General features: G+C 41.8%; 1 protein-coding gene across 5 annotated transcripts in view; it reads left to right on the top strand.

The window, feature by feature from the left end:
- The first annotated feature begins 15 nt into the window (after positions 1–15).
- The window catches only part of TMEM168 (transmembrane protein 168), a 31,573-nt gene continuing 14,779 nt past the window's right edge, over positions 16–16,809 (top strand). The window contains exons 1-3 of one of the 5 annotated variants that reach the window (XM_084647354.1): positions 16–87; positions 450–691; positions 6,793–8,060. In XM_084647354.1, coding sequence (XP_084503480.1) covers positions 6,924–8,060 — 1,137 coding nt within the window. In that variant the 5' untranslated portion in view covers positions 16–87; positions 450–691; positions 6,793–6,923. The other 4 variants (XM_084647351.1, XM_084647353.1, XM_084647352.1 and 1 more) reach the window with 4 other exon arrangements.

The following is a 16,809-nucleotide window of genomic DNA, read 5'->3' as shown; positions in this document are numbered from 1 at the left end:
CTCTGCCCGTAGTCTGGGAGGTGCTAACATGGCGGCGGCGCTGCGGTTCTGGTGGGGGTGGAGAACTTCCCGAGGAGTCGGCGCAGGGTGAGTCCAGGCGAGGGGGAGCTAAGCCGCTCCGCGGGGCTCCCGTTGCGGGACCGGGTGGTGCGGAGCCGGCGAGAGGGAGGCCGGGGTGCGTGTGGACAGGAGCGTGGGCGGGGCTAGGGAGAGGCCGGGGCGCGGGGTCACTGGGTCCCCCTGTGCAGAGCGGGGCTGGGTGGCACAGTAGCTACAACGCCAGCAGCCGTGGGCGCCTTGCTGGGGGGCTCTCGCCCATGGAGCTGAGCCTGGGCGAGCGACGGCGGGAAACTGGAGGGGAAGTTTGTTTCCAGGGTAGGCGAGGCCTGTGCCTGTCTGACGTGTTTTCCTTTCGGTTGTACGTTGCTTCTGTCACCGTGTTAACGCAGCGCGGGAGCGAGCCTCGGAGCACCACGTTCGCCTCAGCAGCCGCCGCCGCCGCCGCCACAGAGCTGCCTGCGCAGGGGTGTCCGTTCTCAGACGGCAGAAGGTGCCGGGGCACCTTAGCGCCAGACGATCCCTTTGGCTTGTCTGCCTCATGTGAAGTCCAAGCTAAAAAACCAACCCCGCTGACAACTGAGACACTTCACAATGACAAGCCGTTGTAAATCACTTAACCCTGGCTTCTAAGGTTCCTGTCTCCCTCCCTGAAGAGAGTAGGTCATTACAATGCAGATTCTCCTGGTGGCTATTCAGGGATATCAGGAAGGATATGCTCGCACCCTGTTGCTCTTCAATATACTGTATTGTTCAGACATCCTTGTAACAAGCCTTTGATTCATCTGTGTTGTCTGACTAAAATCTAGTCAACACACAACACACCAGTTTAAAGGTGTGCTTTTAAATCCGTGCAAGATCCTGAGCAGACTCTTAATTTTATTTAAACCTAGATTATGTTGGTTTAACTTTCATTTGTAAATCGATAGAAGAGTATTCGAACAGGAGTATTTACCAGATTAACTAAAGCTTTGTATAGTGTAGGTGTTATAAGTATGTTGTTAGCAGTGTTTAATTTCTGTTGAAAGGTGCCAGGGCTCAAGCAATTGTTTTACATCCATAACTGATTGTAGCAAGCCCAGAGTGCCAGGGCTATGGACTGCCAAGCCTAGAAGGGCTGGGGCTAATCTCTGGCAAAAACTGAGCATTGGTCGTTAGTATGTATTCTAACTAACACATTTTAGAAGTCTGGTGTAGACAATGCATACTTGATTTAGCGTGTGCTAAACTGGTAGTGTTAAACCTAGTAAGAAGCGTAGGTCAAACTTTCCAACAAGACACCTTAAAAGCCTCGCCTAGATAAGACCTAATTTGGTTTTGAAACCAATTTTAGTTAAACCTCTTCAACTTCTATATATAGACAAGGTCTAAGTCAGAAGTCCCCAAACTGTAAGGCGCGCTCCCCTAAGAGGGCCGGAAGAACATTTGCAGGTGGGTGCACCGGGGCCCAGGCCATCCCCCACAGGGGGTTGGGAGGGAGTGCCACTCAGGTCTACTCTGCTCCCAGCTCTGGCACCGCGCCCAGCCACAGCCCCAGACTACAGTCCAGCCATGGCTCTGCACCTGGCCCCGCCCTCAGCCTTGGCCCCTGGCCCTGGCTCCATTCCAGGTCCCATCCCCAGCTGCGACCAAGCCTCAGCCCCCTTACCCCCACTCCCCAGAGCTGCAGCCTCACTCTTGGCCCAGCTCGCAAAACCTGATGACTGTAACAGAAATGTTTTCATTAAAAAATGAATGCAAATATTCTGTTTTCTTTGGATTTAAATATGAACTGCCTGTGTTTCCAGCTCAGCCATTGCAATAGTTCACTGGTGATGAGAACTGGATACATTGAGAGCACTATGTAAATAATTAAGTTGTTTAACCTAGTTTCTCAGTCGAAACAGAGTGAAATACAAAAAATAACCAACAGTATAAATATTAATGGGTAAATGAGATTTTTAAACGCTTCCAGTTTTAATAACCTGAAGTGTTAACACAGATAAGGAATATTAAAATACATAGTATATTTAACTTGACCATGTCCTTTTAATAATGAGAATGCTGCTCTTTTCCTTTCCCTTCCAGAGAAAGGTGAAAACCTCTGCTACTTTTAACCTACCTAATTAAATAAATGGCATTAATAACATTGGATAGAAAGAAAGTAACATCCATTTGTACTGGGGATCAGTGTTATGACTGGGCAGTACATTTTATTAATAATCTGATTGGAGGGGAGGCAATAGTGAGGGGGCTAAATCTGCTAACTATCTAACACCCTGATTTAGACACATTAATAGTTCTTTTGAATTCAGTGGGACTAAAGTATACTCTTGATTATCCAAATAGCATGAGGGATATTTTTATTCAGATATTTGCTTTTATTCAGATAATTGGGAGTCTGGATAATTGAGAGGGCAGGAACAATTCGGCAGCAGAGGGCCTCCACCCACAACCAAGAGCTCATACTTCTTGCAGTTCTGACTGGGGGTCTCGGCTCTGCCCCACCAGGGCCCTTTGTACCTGCAGGGATCAGGAGTCACCACCTCTGCAGCAGTGCAGGGAGGTCTCTGCAGCCTTCTTGCCATGGCCCCACTCTCTCACTCCCTTTACAGTGGGGCTGCAGTCAGCTCCCTGTGCTGCCACAGGGCCAGTGACCTCCCACCAGGACTCTGCTCTGCCCCACCAGGACCAGAGCCTTCCCTGTACCTTTTTCTTGCAGGGAGGGGGTGACCCCAGACCTGCAGCTATGCAGAGAGATTTCTGCAGCTCTGTTCTCATGGCCCCGTTCACTCACTCCCATGACAGCAGGGATGTAGAGGACTCCCTGCACTGCTACAGGAGCCATTCAGCATTAGGGTGGCCTCCCCTAAGTCTGGGACTTCTCTTCCTCCTTCTTCTTGCAGTCCTGGCTGGAGGTCTCTGCTTTATTATCCAAAGTTGTTATCCAGAGCCCTTCCTTGTCCCCCAGTATGAGATGCATGCTGCAGAGGGCTTGTTTCTTGTGCTGCGGGACAAGGAATGGATTTGGATAATGTGGAGGTTTGGGTAATAGGTTTTCAGATAAATGGGAGTATGTTGTACTTGGCTCCATAAATGTCTTCAGGATCAGCCCCTTAATTGTGAGGCTAGTGAGGAACTCCAGAAGGACTTAACAAATAACATGGGAGATGAAATTCAGTGTAGTCAAATATAGGTAGTGCACATTGGCAGGGAACATTTAAACTGCTCCTACACATTGATGGGATTTGAACTAGTGATAACCTATCAGAGAAGAAAGATATAGGAGTTAAGGTAAAAAGCTCAGTGAGCTGCCCAACAAGTGAATAATAATAGGTTGTATTAAGAAAGAGATAGAAAATAGTCCAGACAATACTACCTCACCTGGAATATGGTATCTTACTTTGGGTCACTTCATCTTAAAATACATAGCAGAAATTTAAAAAAAGGTCAAGAGGACCACCATACCAATAAATTAAGGGTAAAAATTTACAAGGATTTTGTAATTATCCCTAAATCAAGCACTACAAATCCAGGAAATTCAGAGTTAAGGTTACATTTAATAGAAATCCAGTCGTGTTAAGCTATTGAAATAAATAGTTAAGATATCCAAACAACCTTAACTGTACCTTAGAGAGAACAGGTGGGTGAGATAATATCTTTTATTGGACCAACTTCTGTTGGTGAGAGAGACAAGTTTTTGAGCTACACAGAGCTGCTCTTCAAGTCTGGGGGTCCCTGTGTAGCTCAAAAGCTTCTCTCTCACCAACAGAAGTTGGTCCAGTAAAAGATGTTACCTTACCTACCCTGTCTTTCTAATATCCTGTGACCGACAAAGCTACAACACTGCATTAACTGTACTTTGTAAGGCATCGAGCAAAACCGTATGATAAAGCCATAGAAATGTAGGGCTAGAAGGAACCTTGAGAAGTCATCTGGCCATCCCTCCATGCTATGGTGAGACAATATTATTAAATAGGGCATTGTAGGGTTTGGTTAGCCCAGTTTAGATTAAACTGATTTAAAGACACATTCCCCCTATGTTCCATTCATGTCATTACTTTCATTATTGGGCATGCTGCTTTGATATTGCCAATGATTTAAAAATATGCAGCATTAACATTTTAAAAAATGATTGATCTTTTAAGGCCTAATTCATCATCAGTACACCAAAATAGCCAGAGTGCACTTGCTAGTTAAACTGTGTTTATAGTGGTTTTACATCGCAAAAACAGCCAAAGTATGCACGTGAATATGCCCTTCAATTTGCAGTTGACTTTAGGGTTATGTTACAGAGACTGGTGCTGCAGGAAAACCCAGTTCCTGAGTCCTGATATCTCTGCACTTTAAGGGCTCCCTCTTATGTTGCTGCCTTATTTCTTCCAGTAATGCTCCGTCATTGTTCAGGGGAGCCATTCAAGTCCTGATGCCCAAGCTACCATGCAGCTATGGAACCTTTAAAGAGTAGTGGCAATTGGGCCAGTCATATACCAGTGAGAACTCTTGGCACATGTCCAGTCTCTCCCCTATGACTAACTCATTACAAACTCTTGAATTGTTGCTAATTAGCTATAGAGGAAGGGTGCAGATTGGTTTAATTACTGCTGATGTCTCTGAAGTCCTACATGAGAGTTAACCTATCTGTTGAGCTGATCCTGCCTGTAACTTACATAGTCATAACAATTCAGTGCTTGAGTCCTGCCAGAACATTCTGGGACACTTCTCATGATGTTTTGGGTAGCAGTGCCAATACTTGTGTTCTGGAATTTCTTGAGTGCAGCACTCACCTACTATACTTAATTAGACATAAATTAATTAGCCATAATTTCTTCACATGCAGCCTATATTCAAGATTTCTGTGCGTTTTAACAGTATGGGAAGTTGGAAGAGTCTGTTCTATTAAGATCATTTGCAACAAAGGACTGACAGATGTTAGCTTTCTGAAAGGACCTAGTTTTTAATAGTAATCTCCTTTGCCATGATGCCTATAAAAACAAAACATGACCACTGTTAGGCATCTGTTACACTGAGACCACTGGCTGTCACACTGATCAGTATTGTGTTTTTGTGCTCCCTGGTCCGTCTGTATCCACCCATTGTCTCTTGTCTGATACTTATTTTACAGTGACTAACACAGTGGCACTCTGGTTCTTGACAGTACAATAAAAATAATTATAACTCACAAACTAATCAATTTACTTGTAAGTTCTCAGAAAATTCATTCTCACAGAGTAAGTGTGGTAAATTTAGAAAGAATACATATTTTCATACATAGCCTGGATTCAGCCTCAACAATTCAGCTTTAACTATGGAACCTCCATAATATCCTTTTAATACAAATAAATGCAGTAAAAATAAGACAGTTTTAAAATACAAAGAAATATATTTTTACTCAAAATATGATTAAATTAATAGATATTGAAACAAATAGCTGTATTTCAATAGTTATATTAAAATATAATTGATATTTACTGTAGGTAATAATATTACCTAAACTAGCTAGGATTCAAAATTTAAAATGTTACACCAATCCTCTTGTTTCAAGCAACAAGTAGATTGTCACTCGGGGTCAGGAAGAAATTTTCACTGTAGAATAGTAGTGGTCTCTGCTAAATATAGGATGTCCAGAGTACCTGGATCATTGATCAGTTTTGAGAATCAGTATATTCCAAAAATATTTACAAGTTTCTCCCTCACAAAATGTCTCATTAAAATATCATATTCCCATTCCCCAACAAGATTTGACCAATTAAATTGGACATGGGGTCAATAATGCAATGGTTTACAAAGTGGTGAAATAGTTAGCAGATTCTAAATATAGCAATCTTTATTCTGGGGAAATTTTTCATTTCATAGTGGCAGATAAGTAGAACTTTGATTTTTGTGAACTCAGTCAGTTTGAAAGACATTTGATGGTTATTGGTCTTTTCGCAGGGAATTTAGGGGTTAAAAGGATGGTTTTGTGATTAAGGCCCTGGGCTTGGGCTCATGCTTGTGCTCAGGAGTCTGGAGTATGTTCCTGGCTGCGACATTGAGGAAGTCAGTTAATTTCACTGTGCCTCAATTCTCCATCTGTGAAATGGGGATAATGATACTTCCCTGTCTCACAGTGTGTTGTGGGGATAAACTTACTAATGTTTGTGAAGTGTCCAGATACTTCAGTAATCAAGAAAACCTATTAAGTACCTGTATAAATAAATTATTGAAAAGGTTACTAAAAATATTTAATAAAAAAGTAGGAATTTAGTTTTGTTACCTGAAATAATGTGAAGTGATCATATTGGAAACAACAGATCTGGGTTATGGATTTAGCAAGTTTAATAAAATTTTATTTTTAATATTTTACTGGAATAAGAAGATTAAGAAGCTGTCCATTAACAGATGTTAGAATTTAACAGAAATATCACAGGAATATTCTGAAATGTGTTGGTGACTCATGGAAAGATTGTATTGTCAATTAGGGTTTGATTAGCTAACATTATATTCCTCATTAATTTATTCAAATTACAGAGTAGTTTTTATGAGATGAGACTGATGAGAATTTCAGTTCATATTGGTTTTGAATAACTTTCAATGATCCACTAATTATAGAACATATACTTAAAAAAACCTTACACATTGTATATAGTTGATATTTATTGTATGTTTTTAATTTAGATTGTAAACTCTTTGGGACCAGGAGAGTATCTAATATGTTAGTAAATAAGTTTAAAGTTTGTAATTTAGCACTGACATTTCTATTCATTTTTCTTTCAGGACTTCTATAATCCAGGAATGTTACTGATGAAATGACATTGCAGGAGGTTATTGCTGCACTGCATTTCTTGGATGAAAGCCAAACAGTTACTTTCTGTAGAGTGGGTAAAATCCCCTAATTGCATATTTACATGTGTAGATCACTGCGTTACTGTGTTAGTCACTGTCTCTATGCAGCAATGACAAGGCTGGAAGAAGCAAATAGAGAAGTGAACATGCATTCATCGGTCCGATACCTTGGCTATTTAGCCAGGATCAGCATATTGGTTGCTATATGTCTGGGCCTATATGTCAGGTGGGAGAAGACTGCAGATGCACTAATACTGGTAATATTTATCCTGGGACTTTTTGTTCTTGGAATTGCCAGCATACTTTATTATTATTTTTCAATGGAAGCAGCAAGTTTGAGTCTCTCCAATCTTTGGTTTGGATTCTTGCTTGGCCTCCTCTGTTTTCTTGATAATTCCTCTTTTAAAAATGACGTGAAAGAAGAAACAACCAAATACTTGCTCCTTGCCTCCATAGTTATAAGGATATTGTGTGCTTTGGTGGAGAGGATTTGCGGATGTGTCCATCATCGACCAACTCTGCTGACAACAGTTGAATTTCTGGAGCTGGTTGGATTTGCAATTGCCAGCACAACTATGCTGGTTGAAAAATCCATGAGTATCATCTTGTTGCTTGTGGCTTTGGCCATGCTGATTATTGATTTGCGGATGAAGTCTTTCTTGGCAATTCCAAATTTGGCAATTTTTGGAGCTCTGGCATCTTTATTGTTTTTTCCTTCCCTGAACATTCCCACAAACCCATTTGCCTTGGGCTGTTTCTTTAGTTGCCTGATTTCAGACCCTCTTCTTGATGTCTATTTCAGCGGACTTTCAGTTACTGAACGATGGAAGCCCTACTTGTACCGTGGTAGAATTTGCAGAAGGCTTTCAGTCATCTCTATTGGAGTAATTGAACTTATCTTTTTCATTCTAGCAGCATTTAAATTAGGTGACTTGGGTCTCTGGTATTTTGTTATACCTGGTTTTTCCATTTTTGGAATTTTCTGGATGATCTGCCACATTATTTTTCTTATAACTCTTTGGGGGTTTCATACAAAATTAAATGACTGCCACAAAGTCTATTATACCCACAGGACAGAGAATAATAGCCTTGACCGAGTCATGGCTTCTAAAGGAATGCGTCATTTTTGTTTAATTTCAGAGCAGCTAGTATTTTTCAGTCTCCTTGCAACTGCAGTTTTGGGTGCAGTAACTTGGCAGGTAAATTTATAATATATTTATCTCTTTACCTCCTCTGATATTTTAAAGAACTGTTTTCTAACACTTATTATATCTAATACTTAGGACCCTGCTAAATTAATGGCCGTGAAAATCCACCATGGACCGTGAAATCAGACCTCCCCTGTGAAATGTGGCTATTGGAGGGAAGGGGCAGGGCTGGGGGTACCCCAGCTGTGGGCTCCTCCCATTCACTGGGCTCCAGCTGCTAATCAGCTGGGATGGGATGGGACAGAACTTCCTCTTCCCCTGAGAACGGGCATGCGCGGGAGATGAGACCCTCTTCCGGGTTCCTCCCCCAGCTGCTGGAAGCTCTGTGGCTGCTCTGCCTTCAAAGCTGGGCTCTGAAGGCAGCAGCCACGGAGCTTCCTGCAGTCGTAGGAGGTTCCGGAGATGGGTCTGATCTCTGTGCTGCTGGGAGCACCCCAGCCAGGGCCTGCTAGCTGCTAATCCAGGCTGGGCTGGAGAGGGACAGAACATCCTCTTCCCCTGCAGGGCTGCTTGAGGCGGGGGGGGGGGGGGGGGGGAGGGAAATCAGCCAGCAATTAAGGCAGCACAGCTGCGGAGTTTCCTGCCTCTGAGAGAGATACCAGGAGTTGGGTCTGATCTCCCCACAGGGGCCATGCAGGGGAAGAGGAAGTCTTGTCCCTTTCCAGCCTGGCCTAACACACATGTTCCTAACAGCTAGGAACATGTAAACATCTGAAAACTTGAAATTGACCAATTTAAAAACCTTTTGGCTGTGAAATTGATCAAAATGGACTGTGAATTTGGTAGGGCCCTACTAATACTGTACTAGGGCCAAGACACAATTGAGCAATTCAAATTTTAAAGTGAAACTGCTGGCTTCAAATGCAAATTCTTTTACTCTGGCACTTTTTTCTGTCTGACTATGGCTTAGTGAGGCCACTGAATCTAACCTAATCTGGTATGATTACACTGACAGGAGGTACTAATTAAAGGCTGGAAGAAATATTAAAATTTAAAATCTGAATTTGTTTAATTTACAAAGCCACTATCTTTATTGCCAGAATTTTCACAGCAGACAACATGCACATTTCTATAGCCATATAATACGAATTGAAATATGTTGGTGCGTTGGTCTGGGGACATCTTTTATATGGGGTAGTTTTAATGAAACCAGTAAAAGATAACATTTATGTATAAATTTTTCAAGAATTTAACCATATGACTCTTATTAATCTCAATCGAGGACAAACTTCTTAATCCTTACAAACTACTTTGCAAATGTATCCCTTGCATCTTCCCCATGTGCAGATATACTTGAAGATAACCTATATCTTCTAATTATTTCCTTAAAGTACCCACAAACTTTTCAGTTTTGTTTTTTTCTTCCCATTTGACTTTCCTGAATGGAGGAACATGCCTTTTTCCTTAGCAGGCTGAGCCAGTGTACATTTGTCTGAAATATTTAGTCAGGTCCCAAACTGAAGCATGCTGAGTGTTACTGGTACCACAGCAATTTGGGAGCTGGTTTAAGGTAGATATTTTTAAAAGTGGTCTTAAAATGGCCGCTGTTTTTTATATGTCTTCAGCCCCACCCCAAAAGAGCTTATGACTAGCAAGTCACATATGCAGAAATGCCCCTGCAATGCTTTCAAAATCACTTTGCCATCTATTCAGAAGGACCTTGTGATCCTAGATTACCTCTTGCTGCTGACTCATATGAAATGCTTGATGAAGAGGGAAGCAGAATTTTTTTTTTAATCAGAGAATCAGTTTTCCTCTGCATCAAGCACATTTGTGGTTTGCAGAGGGAAGCTGGCTAGAATCCTGGTTAGTTTTCCTCTGCAGCACTTCCTTCCATAAATCATCAGTATATAACTACAGGTGCAGACTTTGAAGAGAAAAAAGGCGTAGGGGAGCGATTGGGAAGGGATTTAAAAGAGAATGGGAAAAGTGTCAATTTAAAGAGACAACTAAAGAAGAAAAGAGGAGAAAGAAATGCAGTAACAAAGATGAGATGGTGTTTAGGAAGAGATAAATAACACCGGCCGCACAGACATTGGTGACCAATGTAACTTTTTCATTGAGGATTATGCAAGGCACCAAAGTTTAGAGGTGGCCAGTCCAGAGTTTGAATTTTTATAGACTAGTATATGATAAAACAAGTTTTTCTTCACTGCTGAATAATTTTCTGTTCCCACTTAGCCATCTGTGTATTTCGTGGAGTGCTAAGACAACATTTGTCCTTTCTTAAAATCTTAGAGAGCGCTACATGGTAAATGTAATGCTACTTTAAAGTATCTTGTTTTCTTAATTTCAGTGTTATAAACAGTTTCTGTGTTCAAAATTAATCTGAGATAGCTATCTATGTTGTATTTATTCTTGAAAATAATTACAACAGTTCTGCAGTTGCACATTTTCAGATACCTGTAATTCTTAAGAGTCATGCTTTACACTTTTATCCTGATAATATTTTGTGCTTGTGAAGGTTCATGAGAACCAAACAGGCCTATTTTTCTTAAGATCGTTGTATTTATTTTTAGTGAAGTTAGTAGAAATTGAAGGGTATTTATTTCAGTATGGCTCAGTTGATCAGATGCACATCACTTGTAGCTGGTAGAAAAAATGTGTACTTGTCCATTCAGTTGGGGAAGGAAGGAATAACTGCAGTATCAAAGGGAAAGATATTGAATCAAGTAGTAATGTTCTCTTTTAGAAAATCCAGTTAATTGATTCTAGCCATGAATCAGAGCAAGGAGAAATAACCAGTCATTTATTTATGATAAAGTAACCAGTAAATTAGTCTAAGATTATAAATGCATGTATCACCTACTAGAAATATTTCTACCTTTGTAGTGTGAATGTTTCTTGATAGATCAGCATGAGCTGTTCCCAAGAGGTCAAATACGTGCTTCTGTTTGCTAATTTGTGTTACAGCAAGATACGATAAAATATCACTTTATTGCAGTAGTTCCCAGTGATTTCTGTAGTTTTTGAGGTTGTACACATTTTCAAAGTAATAAAAAACTGCAAAAGTACACCTGTATAAACACTCCACTTACACCTGATCCAGCAATTCAGAACTCTTTGCTGGAATATTGTGTTGCCCCCTTTTTTTTTTTTTTTTTTAAAAATAGCTTTGTGTTTAATATAGTTTAGGTAAGCTCAGTGGCAATATAGCAAGTGAGGTGCTACAGCAGATAGGTACCTTCTTTCTAACCGGTTGTGTGTTTAGCCTTTAGCCTTTCAAACAGGTTTTGGGCCTTTATGGTATTTAAAGCTGACGTTCAAGTACCATTGTACACACGTTAGTTCAGTGTAAAAGTAGTCACTGATGAATATTTAATCAGTGAAATGTGTCCTACTTATAAATTATAGTTTGATGTTAAGAAGTCAAAATATTTGAGAGGCTCTTTAAAAGGTTTAAAATAAAAGAACAAACTTCCACTTACATTTTTAAAGAAATCCTTGCATAGATAAAGGCCAGTACTGTCAATATGCATTCTCTTTTTTAGTTACATTTTAATTTTCTGCGTATGTTCTTCCTTCCTTCCTTGGAATTCTCAACTCCTCCCTGTCAATGACTCTTAAAATATATTTAAATTATTATTTTAAGACTAAAATAATTTCGATAACTTAATATGACGAATGAAATTGCATTTAATATTGTTGGCCAGTTAGAATAATTTGGCATCAATTTTATCTGTTTCAGTATAAAAAAGTGGCAACTTTGTTTGAAATTTGGTAAATATAAGCTAGAAAATGCTGCATTTCAGTATAGAACTCCCGTATAAAAATGTACGGAAAGTTTGTTTAATAATTTAGCATTTGATACAGATATGTCTCAATGTTTGCCTTTTGGGCTGCTACATAATGAATAGTACAGATTAAAAATTCAAATCTTGGAAACATACTGAGTTGTCAAAATAATCTGTTATCGATAATTAACTCTAGCATATCCGAGATCTAGCACTATTGCATGTGGTTGTTAAAATTTGAAAGGGAAGCCATTTTTCTCGGTGATTGAAGAGCTTATCCTGTAATAAGCACATTAAGTATGCATTTCTAATGTCTTCACATCAAAGAAAATCTCACAGCTGGCCTATGCCAACCAACTCTGGCTCGCAGGGCTTGGGCTACAGGGCTGTTTCATTGCTGTGTAGACTTGCGGGCTTGGGCTGGAACCCAAGCTCTCGGATCCTCCCACTTCACAGGAAACCCCAATATGCTGTTTATAGTTGGCCCCATTTTGGAGGTGAACTACTAAATGATGAACAGGCTGCAGCTTTCAGATAGGGCATGTTGCAGTAGTTTAAACTATAGCAAAGACTCCTTCTGAAAGGAATTCCCAGCTAGTTTAAGAAAAAAGACTCTTGACTACTGTTATGTCCAGGAGCAGCAAGTTTGTTGAAGATCAACTTGCTTATAAAATCTTTAGGGTCTGTTCCTGCACAAACTTACACTTGAGTAACTTTACTCGCACTTCACACAGTTCCTGTGACTTTAATAGAACTTATTTACATGAGTAATTTCACATGTGTGAGTAAGTGTGTGCATAATTGGGTCCTTAGGTCCACGGCCAGACTAGCGCATGTAAGTGATCCAGATAATCTCGCTCACTGCAACCCACAAAACGTGACTAATTTGTAGACAAACGTGCACCTGGGTGAATCTTTTCTTAGAAACTCTTGAATATATATGCCAGATATCGCCATTTGTTCTTTCCCAAAGGCAAGAAATTCAGAATTATTTTTATGGGGTTGAGATAAATGTTATCCCTAGAAGGGATGAATTTAATATTATCAGGATTCAAAAATAAACTCCCTCAGAGAAAGGGAAGTCCTTGCATCACCCTGCAAGCTAATCTACAGACTTCATAGTCCATATGCAAAAATGTCTCTTTCTCAGAAGATTTGAGTGCACAGTGCTATAGTTAAGTTTCGTATTACTAAGACTAAATTATTTTTACAACATGTACTACAAGGCTCTGACAGGGTAGTCTAAATAAAGCTAAGTTTTGATTTCCAGATTAATGGAACGAAGTAAATGGTGATACATTATTCTTGTTTAAGTATTTATTAAGTTACTAATTTACAAAATTCAGTAACTTGCAGTATATCTTCCCCTCTCTAGTGTGAATTAGCTAGGTTGTACTGTGTGTTTGTGTGTGCACGCGCGTGTTCGTTCGTTCCTACCAGTCTTGCAAAACTGTCATGAAAGCTTGGCGTGAAAATATTTTGATTTTTTAACTTACCCTTCAAAACACATTACTCTCTTGGACTGAGTTATTGAGTTTGCAAAGCTAGTCTATACAAGTATTTACAGGTGGGTTTTTTTTGTTTTTTGCATTAAATTGTCAACTTCACTTTCTTCCTATTATGTATTTTAATATATCTTTCCCTCTGGCTTTTTCAGTCATTGGTTCCTTTCCATTCCCTCATGTTTCTTACCCTCTTTTACCCTCACATTGTGATCTCCTCCTCCCCCCCCCCCTCATTTTGCCAAACTCTTACTTGATGCACTCAGTAGCGCAAAGCTCTATCTTTTTTTCTTTTTCTCCAGGAATATAGGGTCAGAATCTAGCTTCTGGGTTGCATGGGTGTAACCAAGGGCAGAATTTGGCTCATATATCTTTCTGAGTCCCCAGTGTTGTCACATGTTGTGTTGTGTGGTGTTATTTAATCTGTCCATGCATTTATTTTCCTTAAAGGTAGTTCTGTGTATAGTTCTTTGTAGGGTGACCAGATAACCTGTTTTTAAAGGGACAGTCCCATATTTAAGTCCTCCTTCAGGTGTCCCAACTTTTTTTTAAAAATAGGCAAATTGTCCCATATTTTCTGCCTTCCCTCCCCTCCCCGCCCCCCACCAGTACTGGTGGGTCCTGCTGCTGGCCGGATCCCTGCTTGCCAGCTGCCTGCCCACCAGCAGTGAGTGGGGGGGGGGGGTCCAGTGATGGACAATGGGTGTGCAAAGCTGGTTGCGGGGCCAAGTTGCAACACGCAGGACTGCTTCCCCTGCTGGTTCGTCAACGCAGCCCCTTATGTACTCCCCCGTCTCTCTGTCCTCTCCCTGCTTTGCTGGTTCACCCCCTCCAGATCTGCTGCTCCTCCATACCCCGCTCCCCTCGCAGGCAGGGCACGTCCTGCTCCCAGTGCTGTGCGGAGAACCAGCCCCTGGTCGGAACGTTCAGCTGACTAACAGTCTGGCTGACAGGCTCCTTCCTTCCCCCACTGCCTCTGTCTGGGTCAGCACCTCGGAAAAGTCCAAGACCTTCTGACCTGGGGCACTGGCCAGGAGGAGCCAAGCCTTGTATGTGCCAAGCTCCCCTGCACAGCGCTAGGACAGGGAAGCCTCTTTGCCCTTCAGCTAAACTGTGGAGTGGTGGGGAAGCAATTTCCAGCCTGTTCATGCCCCAACCCTGCAGGCTCCACAGCACCACCCAGGCAGGGGCTTAGCGCCCTCTCTACCCCACACACCTCCACCCTGGGTCCTGCCCCCAGGAAGTGCAAGGTTGCTCTGTCCCCTAGGCACCCTCCCCTGCTGAGCCACCTCTCTGGCTGGGTTCATTGAAGCCCCTGCAGTCAGGTTCCCTGGGCCCTGGTGCACAGTGCATTCTTAGGGCTTAACCCCGTCCTGCCTGCCGTGTAGCCGGGGGACAGGAGGTGGCTGGGTTACATCCATGGCCGGTAGCAGCCTGGAGGTGTTAGCTATCTTTCGGCACTGTGTGGGCAGGAAGGGACAAGCTGCTTCCAGCCACTGGGGAGCAGGGGGCGGGGGTTAGAAGAGGTGAGTTCTGCAAAGACACTGGCCAGGTCATCACTCCCTCCCCCTCCTCTCCTGCGACTGGAAGCAGCTCTTGTCTCTTCCCTCCCACGCAGTGCCGAAAGGCTGCCGCTGGCCACGTTCTGATGAGCACTGGCAGGAATCTGGGGAGTGGGGGCATTTGACCCTGCATGCCCTGCCACATGTTGCCTCGGGAAAGTGGGGCACCAGGTACCAGGAGAGGCAGGTCTGTCCCAGGGACTCAGTCAGGCATGGAGGGCTGAGAGTGCCTGGCAGGGAGGGTCGGGTTGGTCGGTCACCCCCCTGTGTGAGAGAGTGTAAGAGAGTGTGTGTGTCACCTCTCCCAATGTGAACCCTAAAGCCTTAAAGATAAGGTAAATAAATAGAATCCAACTATGCAGTATTTCTTTTTAATAGGGGCTCAGTCAATTTGATGTTAATTTGAACATTTGTACTGCATAGCTCTGATTGATTGCTGTTGAACTCGCTTGAATATGAGTAATTTTATCAGGTGTCCTGTATTCAGCATAGGGAAATATGGTCAGCCTAGTTCTTTTTGACATACCGTATATACTATTTCATAAGCCGAATATTTTTGGTAAAAAAGTGATGCATCAAAGAGCGGGGGTCGGCTTATAAACGGGTCTACACCAAAATTTGATGATTTTAAACTCTATGAAATCATTGAATTGAATATCTAATACATTGTTGTTTTGTTTACCTGGAGTGTCTGCAGGCATGAAGCCCCTCAGTTCCCTGTCGCCACGGTTCACCGTTCCCAGCCAATGGGAGCTGCAGGAAGTGGCACGCCACTTCCTGCAGCTCCCATTGGCTGGGAACGGCGAACCGCGGCAGTAGGGAGCCAAGGGGCTCGGTGCCTGTGAACGCTTCAGGTAAACAAACTGTCCTGACCCACCAGCAGCTTATCCTGACGGGCCGGGAGCCAAAGTTTGCCAACCCCTGAAATATAGGATTGGTTTATGAAAGGGTCATACAGTTTTTATTATTTTTACCTATCCATCTTGGGGGGTCGGCTTATAAACGAACGGGCTAATGAACGAGTATATACGGTACTTTCTGTTTAGCTTATTTCCCTCAGTTAATGCTTTCAAACTCTTCTTTCTTCCTGTTATCTTTATCAACCTTTTCCTGCTAATACTCTGGCATAGAGTACTTTCAATAATTGCTTGCTCCCTTAGAACTAGAATGTCCCATCAATAAATGTCAACCCTGTATGTAAAATGATCTTTGCTGTTAACAAAGGTATATCCCTTACTTATCATTAACAATGTCACCTGAAAAGTTTTAGAATATTTTGAAGTAGAAAGATCATGTTGTTAGGAAACATCGCAAATGTCTTATTGTCTAACATATCAACAGTTACTCAGGAAAAAAGCAAATGGGAATTTTTACCCAGTTTGCTCATTGCTTGAAATGAGCACACACAAATTATATGCATCCTAAATGTTCAGGAGAGACTGTCAAGGGAAAAAAGAAGGGCAGCAAGAGAAAATGCCCGTTGATGATTTCCCTCTGCACTCTGTTTGCTTCCAGAGTAGTTACTTAAAAGAAAATGGGCACTTCAAGGTCATAGATGTGCTGAGGGCTTAGGCTGCAAGACTTTGTGCCACTACGCTCCAAACAATGAAAATGGGTAGAGCAGATGAAAGAACATAAATTGTTTCTGGCTTCACTTATATGTGTGCCATCTGTTCTTTTGGGTGCCACAGTCATCAAGTCTTTTGAATTTAGTGATGCAATGACACACACCAGCTGCATGTTATTGAAGGTATTCCTGTCTTAAGATTTTTACTGTCATTATTAAGCTAATCAGATATTATTTTATGTTCTTTCAAATGATCACATATATACATATTAAAATGCCATCAGATCATAGAGAGTAGGGAGTGGCACTGTACCAGAAAGAATCCATAGATTCCAGTGAGAAAAATTTCACGGTAAAATTTTTAAGGATATGTCA

Source organism: Lepidochelys olivacea, assembly GCF_965140295.1.
Source record: "Lepidochelys olivacea isolate rLepOli2 genome assembly, chromosome: 1".
Taxonomy (NCBI): domain Eukaryota; kingdom Metazoa; phylum Chordata; order Testudines; family Cheloniidae; genus Lepidochelys; species Lepidochelys olivacea.
Note: the sequence above shows the minus strand (reverse complement) of the source record. Positions and strands in the feature narration are given on the sequence as shown.